At 43.4% G+C, this 23,702-nt stretch overlaps 2 protein-coding genes across 3 annotated transcripts in view; one reads left to right on the plus strand and one right to left on the minus strand.

Moving 5' to 3' along the window:
* The first annotated feature begins 839 nt into the window (after window positions 1–839).
* Window positions 840–22,009, plus strand: slc8a1a (solute carrier family 8 member 1a). 2 transcript variants are annotated; one of them, XM_069666823.1, is made up of 10 exons: window positions 840–851; window positions 4,234–6,047; window positions 10,140–10,246; window positions 15,238–15,258; window positions 15,392–15,409; window positions 17,059–17,127; window positions 18,656–18,783; window positions 18,936–19,035; window positions 19,230–19,499; window positions 20,150–22,009. In XM_069666823.1, the coding sequence occupies exons 2-10, from the start codon at window positions 4,258–4,260 to the stop codon at window positions 20,524–20,526; spliced, it is 2,880 nt and encodes a 959-aa protein (XP_069522924.1). In that variant the 5' UTR covers window positions 840–851; window positions 4,234–4,257; the 3' UTR covers window positions 20,527–22,009. The 2 variants fall into 2 exon arrangements, with proteins under 2 accessions (XP_069522924.1, XP_069522923.1); XM_069666822.1 differs by lacking the exon at window positions 840–851 and adding an exon at window positions 3,196–3,296.
* An 88-nt stretch (window positions 22,010–22,097) lies between these two features.
* LOC138595418 (phosphofurin acidic cluster sorting protein 1-like) overlaps window positions 22,098–23,702 on the minus strand; it is a 32,141-nt gene continuing 30,536 nt past the window's right edge. Inside the window, exon 24 of the mRNA XM_069666824.1 lies at window positions 22,098–23,297. Within this exon, the coding sequence (XP_069522925.1) occupies window positions 23,185–23,297 (113 nt within the window). The 3' untranslated portion in view covers window positions 22,098–23,184. The remainder of the gene's footprint in view (window positions 23,298–23,702) is intronic.

Here is a 23,702-nt window from a genome sequence, read left to right on the forward strand (position 1 = left end):
CATTTTAGATTCAAAATAAAAACCTTTTGGATTTACAAACAAAACGTTTTGACCACAAATGAATTCAACTTTGAATAAAACAAAGCTGATATTTGATCGTTAACTTCTGTTTGTTTGAATCTTGAAGACACAAAATGATCACATGTACTATTTAATACTGGTATCAGAGATCAACTGAAGCTTTACAGCACAGAGGATTCACACATGGAGAGAGGAGGCGTGGTGAGGAACAGAAGCATTCATTTCACTCTGACACCAAATCTGTTTCTGAATATGCACGCCAGTCTGCAGCGGTGCATTCAAAAAATAATTAATAAAGCGTATCATCATTTTATGAATCTGTTTTAAATGAAGCCACAGACACGTGTTTGTGCAGTTTCTGTGTTAACAGCAAGTCTGACCCGGGATCAGCCCGAAACATCTACAGTCAGACCTATTATCACATATGAGACTGACTCAGACACAGAGAGATGGCTGATGGGTAATCTGACTGAACATACAGACCGTCGTGATTCAAGATCACGCAAGAAGGCAGACCTACTTCTGTCTGCTGTGTTACATAATCCCGCTCACACACACACACACACACACACTCTGCAGATTTCAGTTGAAAGCAGATCAGAGGTAATTACTGTACTTTAAGAATCTGAAATGTGAGCAGCGTTAAATGTTCACTGATTTTAACTGCAGGAGAAACTAACAAACACATTTGATCTAAAACAGTCAAATGTGTGTTTGTGATTGATATCCAATCCTTCGACTGAGCAGCAGACAAACAGCCGGAGATTCATGTTAACGCTGCTTTTCTTAAATGCTCACGTTACCCTGTTTTAATGCTAATGTAACGTAAGGTAATGTGTTTTTATTACATTCGTTTTTTATGCTAGCATGATAACGCTTCAAAGTTTTTTATGGTTTCATCCTTTTTTACCATATATATTTTCTTTGCCTAACAATGCTTCATCTATTAAAGCTAACGTTACCCTTTTTAATGCTAACATGTCTTTAAATGCTAACATGTCTTTAAACGCTAACATGTCTTTAAATGCTAACATGTCTTTTCATGCTAACATGTCTTTAAATGCTAACATGTCTTTAAATGCTAACATGTCTTTTCATGCTAACATGTCTTTAAATGCTAACATGTCTTTTCATGCTAACATGTCTTTAAATGCTAACATGTCTTTTCATGCTAACGTGTCTTTAAACACTAACATGTCTTTAAACACTAACATGTCTTTTCATGCTAACGTGTCTTTTCATGCTAACATGTCTTTAAACTCTAACATCTATTTTCATGCTAACATGTCTTTAAACGCTAACATGTCTTTAAATGCTAACATGTCTTTTCATGCTAACATGTCTTTAAACGCTAACATCTATTTTCATGCTAACATGTCTTTAAACGCTAACATGTCTTTAAATGCTAACGTGTCTTTTCATGCTAACATGTCTATGCTAACATGTATTTTCATGCTAACATGTCTTTAAACACTAACATGTCTTTAAATGCTAACATGTCTTTTCATGCTAACGTGCCTTTTCATGCTAACAGGTCTTTTCATGCTAACATGACTTTTCATGCTAACATGACTTTTCATGCTAACAGGTCTTTTCATGCTAACATCTATTTTCATGCTAACATGTCTTTAAACGCTAACATGTCTTTAAATGCTAACGTGTCTTTTCATGCTAACATGTCTTTAAACACTAACATGTCTTTTCATGCTAACATGACTTTTCATGCTAACAGGTCTTTTCTTGCTAGCATGTCTTTAAACGCTAACATGTCTTTTCATGCTAACGTGTCTTTTCATGCTAATGTGTCTTTTCATGCTAACATGTCTTTTCATGCTAATGTGTCTTTTCATGCTAACGTGTCTTTTAATGCTAACATGTCATTTCATGCTAACTTGTCTTTTCATACTAATGTGTCTTTTCATGCTAACTTGTCTTTTCATGCTAATGTGTCTTTTCATGCTAACATGTATTTTCATGCTAACTTGTCTTTTCATGCTAATGTGTCTTTTCATGCTAACAGGTCTTTTCATGCTAACATGACTTTTCATGCTAACATGACTTTTCATGCTAACAGGTCTTTTCATGCTAGCATGTCTTTAAACGCTAACATGTCTTTTCATGCTAATGTGTCTTTTCATGCTAACGTGTCTTTTCATGCTAACATTTCTTTAAATGCTAACAGGTCTTTTCATGCTAGCATGTCTTTAAACGCTAACATGTCTTTTCATGCTAACATGACTTTTCATGCTAACATGACTTTTCATGCTAACAGGTCTTTTCTTGCTAGCATGTCTTTAAACGCTAACATGTCTTTTCATGCTAACGTGTCTTTTCATGCTAATGTGTCTTTTCATGCTAACATGTCTTTTCATGCTAACGTGTCTTTTCATGCTGACTTGTCTTTTCATGCTGACGTGTCTTTTAATGCTAACATGTCTTTTCATGCTGACTTGTCTTTTCATGCTGACGTGTCTTTTAATGCTAACAGGTCTTTTAATGCTAACATGTCTTTTCATGCTAACTTGTCTTTTCATGCTAACGTTTCTTTTCATGCTAACATGTCTTTTCTTAACATACCTTTGTAAGCTTTATTTAAAGTTGTTTTTTAAGGCTGTTTGCTTGTGTCATGTTGGGGGAAGGGAGGTCTGTATGGTTTGTTCATGTTCTTGGACACATTCAGATCATTTGTCACCACCTGAGAGCTAACCTTGTTAGAAGCTAGAATTGGATTTTAACGTCATGCAAGCTAGCCAGAGTGTACATGCTAACAACTCTTTCATATTGCTAGCATGTGAACCAAAGCAGAATATAACACTCAGATATACGATTGGCCATCCCACAATGTGAGCGTCTCCAGAGAGACTGAGACGATCTGATGTTCAGTTGAGAAGATGTTTCCTTCTAACACAAACAGTCGGAAGAAAGGGAAGAGCAAAGGTCCTCACGTCGAGCTACAATTAAGTTTAGGTTTAGATCACAGACTTCATAGAGGATTCAGATGATGTTGTGAGTGCTGACAGAGAGGAGGAGGATGAGGAGGAGGAGGAGGAGGAGGAGGCAGAGTTGGATCATCACACACAGCAGTGTGTTGCTTCAGTGTTTTCGGTGTGATAATCAGACCGTGTTTCTGCTCCTCGTCTCCTGCTGGCTTTGATTGTTTCTCTGGAGGAGAAGAGGACGGTTTGTTTTCACGGCTCAGGATGAAACTCTGCTCGTGTGTTTGTGGAGATTCTGAATGATTTTTTTTTCTTCAGTCAGAAACTGTTTGAGTGACGGTAGGTCGATGATTTTACACTGAGGACACAGCTCAGTGTCTGCAGCATTATACAAGCAGCGTAGTGTTTATTTGTGAAGAACACTTGTGTCAGAGCAGGAAGTTTCACAACACAACACATTTATGTAACTTTTACATTATATAACTTGGTGTAGTGATGTTACAGTAATAATGGTGCATATATGAAGCTTATTATGACCTTAAATGTTTCACTGCATGCCAAACTAAAGTACTAAATCTAATGACACTGAAATAAAACTCACTCTTAAAAGGAAAATGTTTCGTCCCACATGAAGTCTGTAGAAGTGTGTGAAGTACATAAAACCTCACAAGTGAATGTTGCATATCGTGATGATCTGCATCATCACTTCACCTTATTGATCGTCTCTGAACTATGTGTTAATCATCAGAGTAATGTGAACAGAAAACATGAAAAGCTCCGACGAGTTGATTTTTACATTTGATTCATGACTTAAAGTTTTGATGTGTTCGTCTCTGTCTTCTGCTGAATGAGTTAACACGACGGGGACTGAGCCTGTGATGATGAAAGCCTGCAGCATTGTCAGGATTCTTTGGCGCGATGAACTGAATGTTGAGTCGACATTGGCGTCAAGTTCCCTTCAAAACTTTGCTTTTAGTGTAGTTTTAATGAGACAGGGCTGCAGAAGGCTAGAGGGGCTTCACGACCGTATCACTCAGGGCTCGGGTTCACTCTTTGTATGTGTAGCAGTACTGATGTGAACCGTTCCATCGCAGTGAATTGAGATTTGGGACAATCCAGGCTCAGAAATGAACAAACCCGATCAGAAAGTAATGACGTTCAGTTCGTAAAGGAGGCAGGAAGTCGATGGGGCGGGACTTCAGCCTTCTGTATGTCATCTGTTTTCCGAACCCAATCAGAAACCTGAAACACTAAAGTCTCCTTCTTTGTCTTTCAGGTTTAAGGGACCTCAGGTGTCACCATGAGCAGCACCAGGACCTCGACACTGTTCTCCACCTTTCGGCTGCTTTTCTTGTTAATCGTCATCTCAATTCATCTTCCATATTCTGCAGCAGGAGGCTCCACTCAGGCTCTCAGCTCCAACAGCACAATCAGCAACAGCACCAAATGTGGAGGAAGCGTCAAATGCATCGAAGGCGTTATACTCCCGGTGTGGAAGCCAGAAAACCCGGCCTTCCCCGACCGCCTCGCCAGAGCCACCATCTACTTCGTGGGGTTGGCGTACATGTTCCTGGGTGTGTCCATCATCGCTGACCGCTTCATGTCGTCCATCGAGGTCATCACCTCCCAGGAGAGACAGATCACCATCAAGAAACCAAACGGGGAGAAGATCACCACGACGGTACGAATCTGGAACGAGACGGTGTCCAACCTGACCCTGATGGCGCTCGGTTCCTCTGCCCCTGAAATCCTCCTGTCGGTCGTGGAGGTTTGTGGTCACAACTTCAATGCAGGTGAGCTGGGCCCAAACACCATCGTAGGAAGTGCCGCCTTCAACATGTTCGTCATCATCGGTCTTTGTGTGTCTGTCATTCCTGAGGGAGAGACCAGGAAGGTGAAGCACCTCAGGGTGTTCTTCGTCACCGCCACCTGGAGCGTCTTTGCATACATCTGGCTCTACCTGATCCTGGCTGTGATTTCTCCAGGTGTTGTTGAGATATGGGAGGGGCTGCTCACACTCTTCTTCTTTCCCATTTGTGTTGGATTTGCTTACGTGGCCGACCGCAGACTTCTTTTCTACAAGTACATGTACAAACGATACAGAGCGGGGAAGCAGAAAGGAATGATCATCGAAACAGAGGGAGAACCAGAGCTTCCCTCGAAGGTCGACATCGAAATGGACGGGAAAATGCTCAACTCCCACGGAGAGGAGACAGGGTTTGAATTACAGGAGCAGGACGAGGAGGAGGCGCGCAGAGAGGTGGCCAGAATCCTGAAGGAGCTGAAACAGAAACATCCCGAGAAGGAGATGGAGCAGCTGATGGAGCTCGCCAACTACCAAGTTTTAACCCAGCAGCAGAAGAGTCGGGCTTTCTACCGCTGTCAGGCAACCAGGATCATGACAGGAGCAGGTAACATCCTGAAGAAGCATGCGGCCGAACAAGCCAAGAGAGCCACCCAGCACGACATCTGCTCCGAGGTTTCAGTGAACGATTTCTCCTCCAAGCTCTTCTTCGACCCCGGTACTTACCAGTGTCTGGAGAACTGTGGCAGTGTAGCGCTAAACGTGGTGCGTTGTGGTGGAGACCTGACAAGCACAGTCTCAGTGGATTACCGGACTGAAGACGTCACTGCGAATGCCGGCTCAGACTTCCAGTTCACTGAAGGAACCATTGTCTTCAAGCCAGGCGAGACCGAAAAGGAAATCCGCATTGACATTATTGACGATGATATCTTTGAGGAAGATGAGCACTTCCTGGTTCACCTCAGCAATGTGAGGGTCATATCGGAGGGCATTGGCTCAGACGAACGCGAGGCGAACCACGTGGACGCCCTTGCAGGTTTAGGTCTGCCATGCACGGCCACAGTCACCATCTTTGATGATGACCACGCGGGGATCTTTACCTTCGAGGAGCCGGTGGTGACAGTGAGCGAGAGCATCGGGATGATGGAGGTGAAGGTGGTCCGGACGTCTGGAGCCCGAGGTGTTGTGGTGGTGCCGTACAAAACCATGGAGGGGACGGCGAAAGGAGGCGGCGAGGACTTTGAGGACACACATGGAGTCCTGGAGTTTGAGAACGATGAGATCTTGTAAGTACACTTCCTCTGGATGATGGTGAAGCAACATGTTTAGTTACAGTGTTAATCTAATAGATATTGTTGTGTCATTCAAATATTGTTTGAACGTATTTTGGCTCTAAATGACTCACAGGTACAAACAGTATGTGAGTGTCTCCAGTAGATGTGTTCATCCTGCAGCAGTGAAACAGGCTGTAATGGCTGCAACATAATCCTTGATGGGTTAAAGGTCGTCCACTAAAAGTTCTTGTTGTTTCCACTGACAGGCTCAGATTGTTATTCTAAGTGTGTGACAACATGACAGAAAGGATCCCTACAGAGATAGACCTTTTTGTTACAGAGGAAGATGATTGTTTTAACCACACACAGACGTTACATCGCTCTCTGCACACACACCAGACTCCATTCAGAAAAACACTGATTTTAGCTCATACGACAGGCCTGTTGTTGTTCAGTCTGCGGCTGGCTGAAGGAATTTACTGAAACCATTCAAAACTTTTTTGTACCTTTTAGTCATTCAGACACAAAATGTGTGAAAGTGAGCTGCAGGTTGAATTCACTGTGATGATGATTTACCTGGAAACAGTTCTTTCCCACTCTGAAACAGGAGATGCTCGTGGTGGCCATGAGGTATATTAATGACGTGCACGCTGCTGTTTTGGAGAACAGGAAACAAGTCCACTTGTTCGGTACTAATCATTTACAGAATTGGATCGGTGCATTGTTCCTCTTTGATACCACATCCCACGGTGCCGGCTGTGTCCAGACGTGTGTGATTGTGGTTCTGGAACAACTCAACAGAATCTGATCAGAGGTTTGGTGCAACAGTTGAGGATCTACTCCCGGTTCTGTTTTGAGTAAATGGGCAGCTGGCTTGAGCGGGGGTTTATTCAAAGAAACAGTACTCCAGTAGCTCCGCCTCCACAGGGTCATGTGACTTCTAGCCTCTGGTTTACATGTCTAACATAGCAGCTGCATGCAGCAGGAGTGTGAAGACAACACATTGTTTCCTGTGCGTAGACACGTCCGCTGTGCAGTCGCGTCTGGAGATGGAAAAGGTGCCACGCTAAATTCTTGTGTTGGTTTCGACGTTCAGAAGGAGCCGCTGAACCTGAGACAGTTATCAGCTGAGTGTCACACAGATTTCTAAACTCTCCTGTTTTCTGTTTTCATCAAACAAAGTCTGAGGAGAGATTTCACTCTCCAACAATGCATGCTGGGAGTTCTTAATACCTAGGTGTTTGTGAATAACAAGTGAATCCTACACTTCCTGTGTCACAGGATAAAGTCGGACGGGTCCCTCAGAAGGACATTTCTAGCAGCTGTTTCTGTGCTAAGCTAACTGAAGCTAATTTCATATTTGGAGACGATTAAACTGAAATCATGTGACCTTCAAATCAAAGAACAACACCGTGAAAATAATGAACATGAACTTTGCTCAGTGTGTACATCAGCTGGATGGGCAATGTGTTGCTGCTGCTCGTCGGCCATGTTGGCTGCTTCTCTTTCATCCATGAGGCTGTGAGTTCTCGCTGTCGCTCACAGACGTCACGTTCACGAGACGCCTCTTCTCCACGCTCCACTTTCCCTCTCTGTCTGTCTGTCTTCACTCGTCTGTTACCTCCTCTTCTTCATGCGACGTCTGTCCCGTGTGATGTGAGCTGATGGAGACACGCCAGCCACACGGTTGTGAAAGATACTTACCTGCTCTGTTGGCTGAAATTCACTTACCACATTCATGTGAATCTGGTCAGCAGATGAGGGTTTGCATGTATTTGCATCTTTGCATTTAATCATACTGCAAGAATAACAGACTGTCCTGTTGTTAATCTGTTTCTGAACAGAGTCAGTCTTTGTGTTTCTGTGTCTCTGGTTGTTGTTGTCGGACGTTTGTTATCCGGCTCCAGAGTTAACCTCTCTCCGTGCTCTGCTGAGTGTGAGATGATTCCAGCTCGGTGTCTCAGATGTCATTTGTCTCCTCCAAACCGTCCGGCTCCTGGTGTCGGGCAGATAAACAACACGCGGCTCTCTTCCTTATTAGGGCAGCTTGTGTTCAGCAGCAGCTCGGTCCTGCTCATCGTCGGCGGCTCGGCCCGTAAAGCAGACGGACGGGTGCAGCCGGTTCCTCTCAGAGCGACGCAGGGGAGGTCTCTGCTGGCCCGCGGCCACGTCTCGGACCTGAGCACACGTCTGATTTCAGCTTCTGTTGCTTCACACAGAACTGAGCGCGCTCTTGTAAAACAGCAGAGAGGATAAACAGGCTCACAGCAAAGTTTAGACTTTTATATCAACATGACTGTTTTAGTGTCTGTGAACGTCTGCACAGAGGAAACATTCAGACCTTCAGGCTTCAGCTCCAACTCAAACGATGAATCCATTCACTCACATGAGAAGATGAAACATTAACAGCTGTTTGATTCTGGAGGATTCAGCGATCAGCAGCAGAGAAGTCAAAGCTTTGCCTCTGAGAAACTCTGATGAGCTGAAGATGATTACATGTGAAAACAATCTGCGATCAATAGATGTGTAAATGATCCTTAGCTGAAGCATGAATGTGGTGAACTATCCGGTGAACAACACGAACAACACGTCTGCTCGCTGCCGTAGAGAGCGCGCGTTGTAAATGTGAGACACGAGGACGTCTTGTGTCCCGGACTCACCGAGACAAAAGCTCCAAACCATCAATCTGCTCACATTAAACAAACATGGACATGGATGAAGGCGCTTCTGTGTTTCCACGCTGCTGGCACACACACACACACACACACACACACACACGTGCGCACACACACACACGCACACACACACGCTGTGGATCCGTCCAATGAGGGCTGCTGTAGCCTGCAGCTCCGTGAGGCGGCCAACACTGCAGGGCAGTGTGTGTGTGTGTGTGTGTGTGTGTGTGCAGGTCTCAGGTGTGTGTGTGTGTGTGTGTGTGTGTGTGTGTGTGTGTGCAGGTCTCAGGTGTGTGTGTGTGTGTGTGTGTGTGTGTGTGCAGGTTCTTGTTTGGGAGGTTTAACACACACTGGCTCCACATGTTGCAGCTTTAATGTCCCTCATCATGCACCGAGTGAAAGGACGCCATCTTTGTTTCTGTTTGTTTGATTTATTTGAAGAGTTTGGAGACGAAGAAGCACCGCTGCTCTCTGTAGTGATGTCACACAATTCATCTGGGATCGACTTCTTGCAGAAACTCGACTCTGTTGGGGCGCTCTGCAGGACACAAAACCAGGCTAGCACACCTGTGTGGAGTCACACTCATCAGGTTAGCACACCTGTGTGGAGTCACACTCATCAGTTGAGTGGGGGATCACGATGTGGAAGCCTGTTGGTTAAAAACAAGGAAACAAAACTTCATCAGTGGGAGAGATGAGGGAAGAGGACGAGGAGGAACGAAGGAGGGAAAAAGTGAAAAAAGGAAAAGTGCGAATAAAACATGAAATGCTGTGAGCAGCGCGGACACTGACCTCTGCACAGGTTCTTTGGATGGATGAGCAAATGGTCACTGACTTCAAGCTAAGCCCCGCCCCTTAGTTACTGTTGCTAACCTGTCAGTCTTATCCTCATACGGCGCATTTAAATCCACAGTTATTTAAAAATCGGTGAGTCCTGGAGTTCAGACAGTGTGAGTAAAACGTGTGACTAGCAGCTGTAGCTTGCTAGCATATTAAGCTAACACGAGCTCCATCAGTCAAGTGCTTCTTCTCTTGCTAATTATTTAATGTGTGACTCATTAACAAAACTGTGAAAGGCTTTTAATTAAGCTCTTTGATATTGTGCTAACAGGCTAAAGCTAACAGGTCCCAGGTCGTGGTATCATCCGAACACATTTCATGGTACCCTGCTAAATGAAGGAGGCTGAAGCTAACATTTCCTGGGTCACAATGTCAGGCTAACTGAGTGAGACTGAAATGTGTTGGCCTTGATGTTTACACCTGTGCAGGTGTGAAGTATGATGATGTCAAATAAAGATCAGACTGTTGCTTTGATCTCACCTGAACCTGTTCAGCTGCTCAGGTTGACTCCGCCTCCTTCTCTGTCGTCTTTTCACGCCTCACACGGCTTCATTTCTTCTTCTGCAACTTTTCTCTTTTTCTCTTTCAGTAAAAATATTCAGATCAATATCATTGACGACGAAGAATATGAGAAAAACAAGAACTTCTTCCTGGAGATCGGAGAGCCTCGGCTGCTGGAGATGAGTGGGAGGAAAGGTGGGGCTGTCGCCTCCTTGTGCTGTAACCCCGCCCCCTTTAACCCCAACCATGTTCCTAATGACCTTCAACCAGACTCAAGACCTCACGGGGTTACATCACCAATCCATCTGTAGATATGTGATAGTTAAAGTCACAATGAAGGTCAGAGCTGAAACATCCACGTCCTCAGGGCGTCCGTCTCATGTCCTCTCAGAAGACTACGCTTTATTTAATCTCGCCAGAGTACTTCCTGTTTACATTCTCGAAGCTTTATGAGAAGCAGCGTTACAGAACTTAGAGCGTGGTTACCCCGACAAAGGAGTTTAATCCTCTTAATAATTAATGAGCTTTTTTCCACCTGTCCGTCGCTCGTTTAGTCCTGAACACTGATGTTCCTCTCCATCGCACGGATTCACTGCGAGGTCAAAAACATTTCATGTCATTAAACAAAAATCATTTGGAAATAATGTGAAGAGAACGTGTCGCGCCCGTTAAGACGTGGCGGCTGAAAAGCTTATCGATGAAGAACTTGAAGTCACATGAAGGAGTTATCGCGACCCCGGAGCAGACTAGTCCTCAGGCAGCAGCTGAGAAATCAACAAACTCTAAAGGTCAGAAAACACGGTCAGACACTCGCACAGCCTCGGGACACATCAGCACACATGGAAACACATGAATCGGGACGACTGGAGGTAACCTGGGACAGGTGAGACTGATCACACACAGGTGGAAACAATGAGGGCGGGCCGCAAGTCACGACAGAGCGACACACAAGGAGCAAAGTGACAAAGTAAAACAGGAAATGACTGAACAACCTGACATACTAAACCCTTCTCAGTCCCTGAGCTTCTTTAACCTGGAGAAGAAGCCGGACTGTTTCACGTCATCAGACCCACGCTGACAATCTGTGCGACGCAGGTGTAGGTGTGACCGCGTGTTAGCATCATGAGATCGAAGTTCAGACTCAGCTGAGGTGAGACGGTCGTTTGTTTCATTGTGACTTTAACGTCCTTCCTGTCAGACAGGTGAGGTCGGGTCATCTCCTCATACCTGTTCCACGTTGCTGCCTCGGTGACTGTAACACCATAACGATGTAGTCCTGTCGCGTTGTCTTGATGAGTGTGTTTGAGAACTAATGCATGACCCCTGACCTCTGACCCCCCCTCCCATTGTTGTTGTCTGCACTCTCTCGTCCGCAGGAAGACAATAGCCGTTAACATAATTGACCATGACGAGTACGATAAGCAGGCCAGCTTCTACATACAGCTGCAGGAGCCATATTGGAACAGGAGGAGATGGACAGGTGCGCAGAGGCACCCTGACCTCTCAGATGACCTTTGACCTTTTCTTCGTCTATCTTGAATCACTATTTTCTGCTTTGGTTCAGTTTACTGCTGTCGCCACACCTGTGCTGCCTCCTTCTTCAGAACACCTTCAGCTGACCTTCTATTGGTCAGAGCTGTTAGTGGTGGGTTGTTAGAACCAGTTTGGACTGGTTAAGGTTAGCTACAACAAGTAACCACAGAGAACAGATGAGACTGGTTTGGGGCTGATAAGGACTGGTTTGGGATAGTTGAGGATGTAGTAGGTCGAGTTAGAGAAGGTAAACACAGAACAGGTGTCCGTCTGAACAGATTGAGAGTGGTTACAACTGGTTACAACTGGTTTGAGATGTTTGAACTGGTTTGAGATGTTTGAACTGGTTTGAGATGTTAGAACTGGTTTGAGATATTAGAACTGGTTTGAGATGTTTGAACTGGTTTGAGATGTTAGAACTGGTTTGAGATGTTAGAACTGATTTGAGATGTTTGAACTGGTTTGAGATGTTAGAACTGGTTTGAGATATTAGAACTGGTTTGAGATGTTTGAACTGGTTTGAGATGTTTGAACTGGTTTGAGATGTTTGAACTGGTTTGAGATGTTAGAACTGATTTGAGATGTTAGAACTGGTTTGAGATGTTAGAACTGATTTGAGATGTTTGAACTGGTTTGAGATGTTTGAACTGGTTTGAGATGTTTGAACTGGTTTGAGATGTTAGAACTGGTTTGAGATATTAGAACTGGTTTGAGATGTTAGAACTGGTTTGAGATGTTAGAACTGATTTGAGATGTTAGAACTGGTTTGAGATGTTTGAACTGGTTTGAGATGTTAGAACTGGTTTGAGATATTAGAACTGGTTTGAGATGTTAGAACTGGTTTGAGATGTTAGAACTGGTTTGAGATGTTTGAACTGATTTGAGATGTTAGAACTGGTTTGAGATGTTTGAACTGGTTTGAGATGTTAGAACTGGTTTGAGATGTTTGAACTGGTTTGAGATGTTAGAACTGGTTTGAGATGTTTGAACTGGTTTGAGATGTTAGAACTGGTTTGAGATGTTAGAACTGGTTTGAGATGTTAGAGCTGGTTTGAGATGTTAGAACTGGTTTGAGATGTTTGAACTGGTTTGAGATGTTTGAACTGGTTTGAGATGTTAGAACTGGTTTGAGATGTTAGAACTGGTTTGAGATGTTTGAACTGGTTTGAGATGTTAGAACTGGTTTGAGATGTTAGAACTGGTTTGAGATGTTAGAGCTGGTTTGAGATGTTAGAACTGATTTGAGATGTTTGAACTGGTTTGAGATGTTTGAACTGGTTTGAGATGTTTGAACTGGTTTGAGATGTTTGAACTGGTTTGAGATATTAGAACTGATTTGAGATGTTAGAACTGGTTTGAGATGTTTGAACTGGTTTGAGATGTTAGAACTGGTTTGAGATATTAGAACTGGTTTGAGATGTTAGAACTGGTTTGAGATGTTAGAACTGGTTTGAGATGTTTGAACTGGTTTGAGATGTTAGAGCTGGTTTGAGATGTTAGAACTGGTTTGAGATGTTAGAGCTGGTTTGAGATGTTTGAACTGGTTTGAGATGTTAGAACTGGTTTGAGATGTTTGAACTGGTTTGAGATGTTAGAACTGGTTTGAGATGTTTGAACTGGTTTGAGATGTTAGAACTGGTTTGAGATGTTAGAACTGGTTTGAGATGTTAGAGCTGGTTTGAGATGTTTGAACTGGTTTGAGATGTTAGAACTGGTTTGAGATGTTAGAACTGGTTTGAGATGTTAGAACTGGTTTGAGATGTTTGAACTGGTTTGAGATGTTAGAACTGGTTTGAGATGTTTGAACTGGTTTGAGATGTTAGAACTGGTTTGAGATGTTTGAACTGGTTTGAGATGTTAGAACTGGTTTGAGATATTAGAACTGGTTTGAGATATTAGAACTGGTTTGAGATGTTAGAACTGGTTTGAGATGTTAGAACTGATTTGAGATGTTAGAACTGGTTTGAGATGTTTGAACTGGTTTGAGATGTTAGAACTGGTTTGAGATATTAGAACTGGTTTGAGATGTTTGAACTGGTTTGAGATGTTTGAACTGGTTTGAGATGTTTGAACTGGTTTGAGATGTTTGAACTGGTTTGAGATGTTAGAGCTGGTTTGAGATGTTTGAACTGGTTTGAGATGTTAGAACTGGTTTGAGATGTTTGAACTGGTTTGAGATGTTAGAACTGGTTTGAGATGTTTGAACTGGTTTGAGATGTTAGAGCTGGTTTGAGATGTTTGAACTGGTTTGAGATGTTAGAACTGGTTTGAGATGTTAGAACTGGTTTGAGATGTTAGAACTGGTTTGAGATATTAGAACTGGTTTGAGATATTAGAACTGGTTTGAGATGTTAGAACTGGTTTGAGATGTTTGAACTGGTTTGAGATGTTAGAACTGGTTTGAGATGTTTGAACTGGTTTGAGATGTTAGAACTGGTTTGAGATATTAGAACTGGTTTGAGATGTTAGAACTGGTTTGAGATGTTTGAACTGGTTTGAGATGTTTGAACTGGTTTGAGATGTTTGAACTGGTTTGAGATGTTTGAACTGGTTTGAGATGTTAGAGCTGGTTTGAGATGTTTGAACTGGTTTGAGATGTTAGAACTGGTTTGAGATGTTTGAACTGGTTTGAGATGTTAGAACTGGTTTGAGATGTTTGAACTGGTTTGAGATGTTAGAACTGGTTTGAGATGTTTGAACTGGTTTGAGATGTTAGAACTGGTTTGAGATGTTTTAACTGGTTTGAGATATTAGAACTGGTTTGAGATGTTTGAACTGGTTTGAGATGTTTGAACTGGTTTGAGATGTTAGAACTGGTTTGAGATGTTCGAACTGGTTTGAGATGTTTGAACTGGTTTGAGATGTTAGAACTGGTTTGAGATGTTGGGACTTGTGACGATGGGAGATCTTCCACTGGTCGGGACACGGTGGAGATGATTGGAGATGTTCTGACGGGTTCGGACAGGTTAGAACTTTTATAACCACGTGTGTAGAGGTCAGGACTGTTTGGGACAACAGGGCGAGATTGGTTAGTACGTTTAGGGACAGGAAGGGACCTATTACCTATTAGGACAAGTTAGAACAGCTTAGAACAGCTTAGAACAGGTTAGAACAGGTTAGAACAAGCTGGTCCCTGCTGGGACAAACCAACTTACAGTTTAGGACAGGTTTGATAAACATGTTTGGGTCGATTCAATTCAATTCAAACCTTAATTTAAGCCTGAAAATCAGGACGGTTTCCCTCATTTTCAATGATGTCGCGACACAGACGGGGGCTGTCTGGACCTGTGTGCAGACGATGGTTTTTGACAGAGGTAAGAAGAGGAGCGTTGAGGAGCGTTAGCTGATGCAGCTGGCTGGGACATGTAAAGGCACATCTTATGTTAGGAAAGGCGTGAACAGATCCGTACGTCTCCTCTGTCTGTGTATCCCCGCTGTATTAAACCTGCCTGTGTCTGTTTTCATCTCACAGTTTTGGTTTGGAGTGAAATGAAACCTGAAACACTTAACAAAGTCGTTACAGCGACAGAAGCGTTGGAGGATAATCTGAACGCTTCCTGCTGTCAGATCTGCATCTTTAGAAGATGGCAGCAGCTTCTCCTTTCTGCTCGTCTCTTCTGATTTTCTGCTTCATGTCTGTTTCCTCTCTTCAGCTGTGTTGCTTCAGGAAGTCGGTAAGCTGCTCTCATGTTTCCCTTTTTCTTTTTGCTTCCGTCTCCTTCGTTGTGTCTCTGTCTGCCGTGTCCTATCATTAAAGTGAAGAATCACTTAAATCAAAGCTAATTTTGATTTTCTGACCTCTTATAGGTGGATTTGTCAAAACAGGTAGGTGAACCCAAACCCTCACACTCTGTCTCATATCAATGACTTCATGTGGGAACTTTCTCTGTTTATCTGACTTAGTTTATCCTTTCTGTACGACTTCTTAGACCAACAGCTGTATGGTAAGACGAGCCCCAGAGGTGGAAACGTCTGCTCTAAAGTGTTTCCACACTTTAAGCTACGATAACAGGGATGCTGCACTTTAATGTCACAGTGAAAGCTCTTATTTATCACCCCATGGAGACAAAAAGACGCCCCTTAAAATACAATAACATCCCCGGCTGCCTCTATGATCTAAAAACAGAGACTGACTGATGCTCATGACAGTCTGTACGTCATTTATGGTACAAACACGTGGGAACAAAATATACTGACGTTCTACCAGCAGATTTTACAGATTCAACATCTCCAGATAATAAACGGTCCGTCTCGTGGGTTCGTAGCATGGTCCAGATAAACATGCTGAACTCCAAATGTCTTTCCTGCTGAGCCTGACAACAGTCCATAGAGTTATGGACCAGAACAGAACAGTCAGCAGGAGGACGATGCACTGAAGTTCTTCATCCCAGTTCCCTTTGAAGGACAGTTTAGTTTGTTTCTGCCAACATGGAGAGCTTGTTGTGTTTCCTCAAAGGGAAATTCTAGTATTTTTAAACCATGGCCCTATTTTTGATTTGTTTCAAGGAGTAAAATCTGTGTTTTTATGAATGGAGTCTGGTGTGTGTGCAGAGAGCGATGTAACGTCTGTGTGTGGTTAAAACAATCATCTTCCTCTGTAACAAAAAGGTCTATCTCTGTAGGGATCCTTTCTGTCATGTTGTCACACACTTAGAATAACAATCTGAGCCTGTCAGTGGAAACAACTTTTAGTGGACGACCTTTGACCCATCAGGGTTTATGTTGCAGCCATAACAGCCTGTTTCACTGCTGCAGGGTGAACACATCGACTGATTGTTTTGACCTGAAACAAAGGGCCCAGGTTGAAAAGCACCAGAGTTCCCCTTTGCAGTAGCTCACTTTTCACTGTTAGCTAGCTCTGAGGCTAATGCATGTTGCCACTCTGTCGCTCTTCCTGCTTCCCAGTTGGCGTCACATAACTGTCAGAAACATGACAGACATGACGGACAGAGAAAGAATGTTTCACCTGAACAAACCAGAGCATCGTCCTCACGTTGGTCCAAACAACAGGAAGCATGTCGGGTGGCAACGCTCTCTGTCCTGACTGCATGCATTAACACTGCACGACAAACACTGCTGACCTCACAGACCCTGTGGTGTGATGCTGATGAGGCTGATGGGAAATCGTCTCCTCTGAGGCCATGTCTACTGAGCATGCTCTGTTTTCACCCGAGGCTTATTTTTATGGTTTCAGACACATTTCAGTTTTTTCTCTCCAGCTTCATGTCCGCAGACGAAACACAGCAGGTCATGTGATCATGAATATGAGTGTGTTACAGCTTCATCACCACGTTAGTTAGATATTCAGTCTTTGCAGCGCTGATGCTCCTGCTCCTCCATGCAGTCAGAATCCGACGTTTTTTCATCTTCTCTTTGAGTATGTTTAAGATCTTGATGGATGGAGGCGGGGAAGTTCCAGGACTGTCTCAGGTGTTGAGCTCAGGATGTTTAGGTGTTTGTGTTCACCTGTTCAGGCAGAGACGTCTACAGGAAGGTCCAGGGACGAGACCACCCAGCCCCCACCGCCATCGTCAACATCACAGGTACATCCATCTGTACATCAGTCCCTCCTTACCTTTATATGGCCACTAACTGCATACGTTGGTTCGTCTGCACCTTCAATTCATCCCTCAAACCATCCTCCAATCAGTCTCTATCAAGGTGTCCAATCATCCATCGGTTCCACCTTCCATCCAGCCTGTTGTGTCCCTTTAGTCCATCAACCTTGTTTCTGTCCATGATTCATCCTTCAGTCTGTTCATCACTCTGTTAATTACCAAAGCATCCATGTGTCTCTCCATCAGACAGCCCTTTGTCTGGACCATCCAACATCATCCATCCATCCGTTCATCAATCAATCACATTTTATTTGTATAGCTCCAAATCATAGCCAGGGTTATCTCGAGAAACTTTACAGAAAGAGCAGGTCTAGACCGACTCTTTGTTAAGTTATTTAAAGAGAGGCCCAACATGAATCACCATGAGTAGCACTTAGCAACATTCGGCACATTGGCAGAAAAACTTCCTTTAACAGGCAGAAACCTCGAGCAGAACCAGACTCATGTTGAACAGCCATCTGAAGAGACTGGATGGGCCGAACATGGGATAGAAGGAGATGCAGGATAGAGACAGGCAAAGAGAGCAACAACAATATATGTCCTTGTTACATGAACAACAACAGACACATACTGATCGTTACAATGCCAATAATAGTGGTAGACTAGGGTGAAGATTGGCTAAATAAATAAATAAATAAATAAATTAGTGAGAGAAGCAGAGTAATGATAAAGGCTGAGGTAATCGTAATTGTAACAGTTGAAGTCAACAGGTCTACTATTAGCATTAGCAGCAACAGTTCATCTGTTCAGTCGTCCGTCTGTCCTTAGATCCATTGACACGTCCATCCAGTCTGTTCATTTGTCATCCATTTATCAGTTTATCAATCTATCTATCAATCAATCTTTTCATCTGTGTGACTGGATGAATGATACATCCTTCTGTCATTGGTCTATTACTCACTGGTGAGCACCGATCATTGGTTAAACCATCCATCCATCTTCATCTCTACCCCTGATGACAAAAGAACAGACTGAATCTGTTCATGTGGTCTTCTGTCCTTCCTTCCATCCTAACACCCCCCCCCCATCCATCCTCGTATCAATCAATCTATCCGTCCATATGTCTGTCCTACCATCGACCTCTCTGTCTATGTAGTCATCCATCTATCCGTATAACCAGACATCTGTCAACTGATCCATCAATCAATCAATCAATCAATCAGTCTGTTGGTCCATTTGTCCGTCTTATCATCTCTCCATTTATCTATGTTTGTAGTCGTCCGTCTGTCCTGCCATCCTTTTATCCACCTACATGTCAAAGTGTTGGTCCATCTGTCCATCCACCCATCAATGAACTCATCCATCCAGTCATCTGTCCATCTGTGTGTTCGTTCATGTATCCATCCATCAGTCGAGTCGTCCCACTCTTTTTGTTTTTATAAAACCTGTTGATGTGAAGAGAGTGAAATGAGATGAGGCTGATCAAGCTGTCCCGCCTCTCGGTCTCTCTCAGAGGAGGGGGGTGAGGAGGTTTTGACCAAGAAGGAGGAGGAGGAGAGGCGGATTGCTGAGATGGGCAGACCGACGCTGGGCGAGCACATCAAGCTGGAGGTCGTCATAGAGGAGTCGTACGAGTTTAAGGTGATTCTGATTTATTACTTACATCAAAATAAACACATTCAGAAAAAACCTGAAGCACACCAATAGTTTACTGTGTGATCATCAGTCATGGAAACTCACTGATGGAACTGATGGATGGATTGACGTGTTTCCTGTGACCTGTTGTCTTTCAGAGCACCGTGGATAAACTTCTGAAAAAGACCAACCTGGCTCTGGTGATCGGGACAAACAGCTGGAGGGAGCAGTTTGTGGAGGCGATCACTGTCAGCTCTGGTAAGAACTTTACCTGAGTCTTCAGAAGTTAAGGCAGGTCCTGTGTTCATGTCTGTTTCTGGGGACAAAAGTGATTAAAGGAAACAGGCTCTCCAAGTTGACCAAAGTTCCCACTCATTGGAGAATAACCTGCCAAAGCTTTAAACATGAATCAGCGTTGACTCCTCCTGGCTCTGCCTCCTTCTCCTGCCCAGGTGACGATGATGACGATGACTGCGAGGAGAAGATGCCCTCCTGTTTTGACTACGTCATGCACTTCCTCACTGTCTTCTGGAAGCTTCTGTTTGCCTTCGTTCCTCCCACTGACTACTGGAACGGCTGGGCCTGCTTCGTCGTCTCTATCTCCGTCATCGGCTTGCTGACGGCGGTCATCGGTGACCTGGCGTCTCACTTCGGCTGCACCGTCGGCCTCAAAGACTCCGTCACTGCTGTGGTGTTTGTTGCTTTGGGTACATCCGTCCCAGGTATGATACAAGACCATGATACAAGACCGAATACTGTCCTTACTTTATTACATTAAAATACATCCATTGGCCGTTCCAATTGGGGTTAAAAACTGGTAAATGTAGAATCGGCTGAAGGCTGTGGTTGTTCTGATGCTTTATTTCTTTATTTTCTGTTTGGCAGTTTGAGCAGCTAGCATGGTAAACTCTGAGGACACAGCGATCATATTGAGACTTGTTTTAGACGTTCTGGATGAGTTCTCATGTAGTACTTGATCTGACAGAGATCAAAGAAGACCCAGAACTCATTCTAACCATCAAAACTAAGTCTGACATTTTAACCATACCCAACTACACAGGTGTGTACAGGTGTCGTTAGTTCTACTTGTAACAGCATCCAATGATGTTGTAGATAATTCAGCAGCTACCAAGTGGCAGTGAAAACAGGACTGTCAATCCAGTTGGACCTGGTCTTACTTCTATGAAGTAATTTGACCTTGGGAAGGGAACGGGTCAAAATATCAGGATATGGAACAGATCAATTGACTTTTAGTGCCTTGTATTTGTCACAACTCCAAAAACATGAGGTTATGTGTTTTTAGTTGGAGCTAATATATCTGATAAACAGTCTTACCTCAATCATGACTTCCTCTTTCCACTTTCTCTCTTAGACACCTTTGCCAGTAAGGTGGCTGCCATCCAGGACCAATACGCCGACGCCTCCATCGGCAACGTGACAGGAAGTAACGCTGTCAACGTCTTCCTTGGTATCGGTGTGGCCTGGTCCATCGCTGCCATCTACCACTCTTCGAAGGGTCAGGAGTTCAGGGTCGACCCAGGCACACTGGCCTTCTCCGTCACGCTCTTCACCATCTTTGCCTTCATCTGCATCGGCGTCCTGATCTACCGCCGCCGGCCGGAGATCGGCGGGGAGCTCGGCGGACCCAGAGTCCCCAAAATCCTCACCACCTGCCTGTTCTTCAGCCTGTGGTTAATGTACATCGTCTTCTCCTCACTGGAGGCATACTGCCACGTGGAGGGCTTCTAGAAGTTCTGGTTCTTACGTGTCCAAAAAGGTTCTAACAGGGTCTTGATGAATAATTCTGATGGATTTCTAAAGGTTCCAATAGGTTTCTGTATATTCTGACAGGTTCCTGATTAAATCAGTTATTTATCAAAAGGTTTGGTAGATGTCTAAAAGTTCTAACAGATTCCAGACAGTTAACTCGATAAAGTTCTTATGGATTTTTTAAATGTTGCGAGAGGTTTGTAAACATGGACTCTATTTCACTTGGGTTTCCAAAGATCCCAAAGGTTCTACAGAAAGATTCTACAACGTCTTGGACTGTCTTAATTCATCCTCAGAGGTTCCAACAGGGTCCTGCAGAATGTGATGGGTTCCTGTGAGGTTCCTCAGTCTGAAAACTATTAAGGGTTCTGAGAAGGTTCCTATGGTTTATTTTATCTTCAGGTTTAGATACAGTTCTAAAGGTTGTAAGAAGTTCCTGACAGTTTCCAGATGTTCCTGTAGGTTCCTACATAAAGTGCATGGTTCTTGTGATTTTCTGAGGGTATGAATACACTTCTGATCGCTCTTCAAGGTTCTGGGAGGGAGTTTCTTGGATACTCTAACCTGTAATTTGTTATCTGTATTAAGGTTTGGATTGACATCTAAAGCTTGTAACAGGTTCCTGAAGGCTCTGATGGATCTGTACAGTTCTGACAGGTTTCTGAAACATGTGAAGGCTTGGATGAACTCCTCAAACTGTTTTAATGATCTGACAAATCTTTGAATATAATATTCTTTTAGGTTCTTTAAGGTGTATTGGGTTTAATCATCTTTGATGAGTTTCTACAGCTCCAACAGGTTCCTGGTGGAACGCTTAATTCTGCTGATACTTCTTCATGACTTACTCTGGTGTCCAGTGTGGACGTGTCTCTGAGTGCCTGTGACCTCTAAGACTGGACTGTCTTCATCCTCACAAACCTCCCATCATTCAAAGACATTTACTTGCATCATGAATCGTTCACCTTTCAGTCATGAAGAAGATTTACCATTTTAATTTTGTTTGCAAAGACTTTGAAGCATGCCCTGACGAAGGAGGACTTTCAGGACTGTTGGTGTTCGAGGCGACTGGAGCAGTAGTGTTTCACCTGAATGAATATCTGCACTGAGTTTGAAATATAGATTTGGCGCGTAAGATGATTATGAGATTTAGTTAAAGCCACTGAAGGTCTTTGTTGTTTCATGAACTCCATGAAGACCATGAACTCTTTCAAACAGAGACTCTACACCGGTCTCAGACCTGACCTGCTGATTCAGTGGATACATAACTGTACGTTTGTTTGTGAGTGTGTGAGCGCATATGTAACCTCAAACAACACTGGGAAGAAGAGACGCCTGTCATGATGTTCTGTGATCTGATTGGTTGATTGGAAACAGCAGCAGATAGCTAAATCAAAGCTTATTGGATGATGTGAACGTGACCGTGTTTCCTTCAAATATTAAAGAACAGTGATGTGTGTCTCTTTCTCCTCTCGGATTGGTCCATCATTACAACAGTATTTCCTACAGACAGATAACATTCACAGATAGAGAGCAAACAGACATCAGTTCGACTTCTGTTTATTGTTTCAAACAAATCACATGTTTTTCACTTATTTTACAAAACTGCTCCATGCTTTTTAAAGGGTTAAATCCGTGCAGCAGAAACACGTCTGACTGAGTCTGAGGAAAAGTCTGCAGTCGGGGGAGAGTTTGGATTCCTCCACAGTCGTCCATGACAGTGCTTCAAACTTTCTGCCCTTTATGTCATTCTTATCGTTCGATAACTCAGTTTAAAGCAGAAATGGCAGTTAAGACTGGGTTTACCATCCAAAACAATTTAACAGATTTTAGACAAATTAAATGACTGCTTCATCCTGCAGCAGTGAAACAGGCTGTAACGGCTGCAACATAATCCTTGATGGGTCAAAGGTCGTCCACTAAAAGTTCTTGTTGTTTCCACTGACAGGCTCAGATTGTTCTTCTAAGTGTGTGACAACATGACAGAAAGGATCCCTACAGAGATAGACCTTTTTGTTACAGAGGAAGATGATTGTTTTAACCACACACAGACGTTACATCGCTCTCTGCACACACACCAGACTCCATTCAGAAAAACACTGATTTTACCATGAAGAACAGGAGAGCTGGGCGTCTACTGCTGCCTCGATCTGTTAGTTTGATTGTTATTGTGTGTTCAACAAATCTCCTGTCGGATCATTTCAAACACAGAACTCTAGATGGTGGCAGCGGTGCACCAGCAGCTCCTGTGCTCTGTGAGGTAACATCAGTCTGCTTTTCTGTCCTGGTTTGTGGTTGTTTGATATTTTTAAAGCAAGAAATATTAACAGTCACTTCACACACAGGCAGAGAGCAGTTTGTAGGATCCAGTTTAAGGACTTGTTGCTATGGCAACAACTCTACAAACATTTAAAACCAGTTTTAAAATCCAGACTTCAAAACATTAACAGGTGAAACAATACTGTTATTATAATTATCATAATTATTATTAGACAAACACAAACACTTCAGACTGTTGACATTATTTACAGGAAGTAATAAATATCCACAGAATTCATATAAATGATTAAAAACTAACGTACATGGTAGAAATATTTCTAATCCGACAGGATGTGAGTGAAAAAGGCAAAGGGGGGGGGTTCAGGGTTTGTTGTAGCCGAAGATCCCGACAGGAAAGTGTTTGACGTGAGTCGGCCACTGAGCCGCCAGCTGGAAAAACTTCACGTCGTTCCACTCGACTCCGTCTATAGAGACTGACAGAGGGCGAGGAGACGCTGTTAAACCTGCTGTACGAACTGTGCTGTCTGTATCAGTGACTACATACCTGCACATCACATGCCATCAGCCTCGTTACACCTTTTGTTTACTGCTAATTCGCTAGTGTTAGCATGCTAACACGATTGTGAACATGGTAAAAATACCCCCTTAACATTAGCATGTTGTTAGCATGTATTAGCATTCTGCTTAAAGTGTTTACGTTTTGGATCCCCTACAAACATGTCGTTATGTTTGTGCCCACTTTGGTGAGTGTGATAGCTTCTCTGTAACTCTTCTTCTCATGTCCGGTCTGAAAACCAAGTGTTGAGGTTTTACTGAGGCCAAACCATGAACACTTCCAAAATCTAACTGTGACAGAAAGGCTTTTCTGCAGAAAGGTC

Source organism: Semicossyphus pulcher, unplaced genomic scaffold (genome assembly GCF_022749685.1).
Source record: "Semicossyphus pulcher isolate SPU_LCO1_2020_fin unplaced genomic scaffold, fSemPul1.0.p SCAF_17, whole genome shotgun sequence".
Classification (NCBI taxonomy): Eukaryota; Metazoa; Chordata; class Actinopteri; order Labriformes; family Labridae; genus Semicossyphus; species Semicossyphus pulcher.

Coding starts and splice junctions, on each gene's coding strand:
- slc8a1a (XM_069666823.1), top strand. CDS start 4,258: ATGAGCAGCACCAGGACCTCGACACTGTTCTCCACCTTTCGGCTGCTT. Junction 17,128..18,655: donor CGCCATCGTCAACATCACAG/GTACATCCATCT, acceptor GGTCTCTCTCAG/AGGAGGGGGGTGAGGAGGTT. Junction 19,500..20,149: donor TTTGGGTACATCCGTCCCAG/GTATGATACAAG, acceptor TTTCTCTCTTAG/ACACCTTTGCCAGTAAGGTG.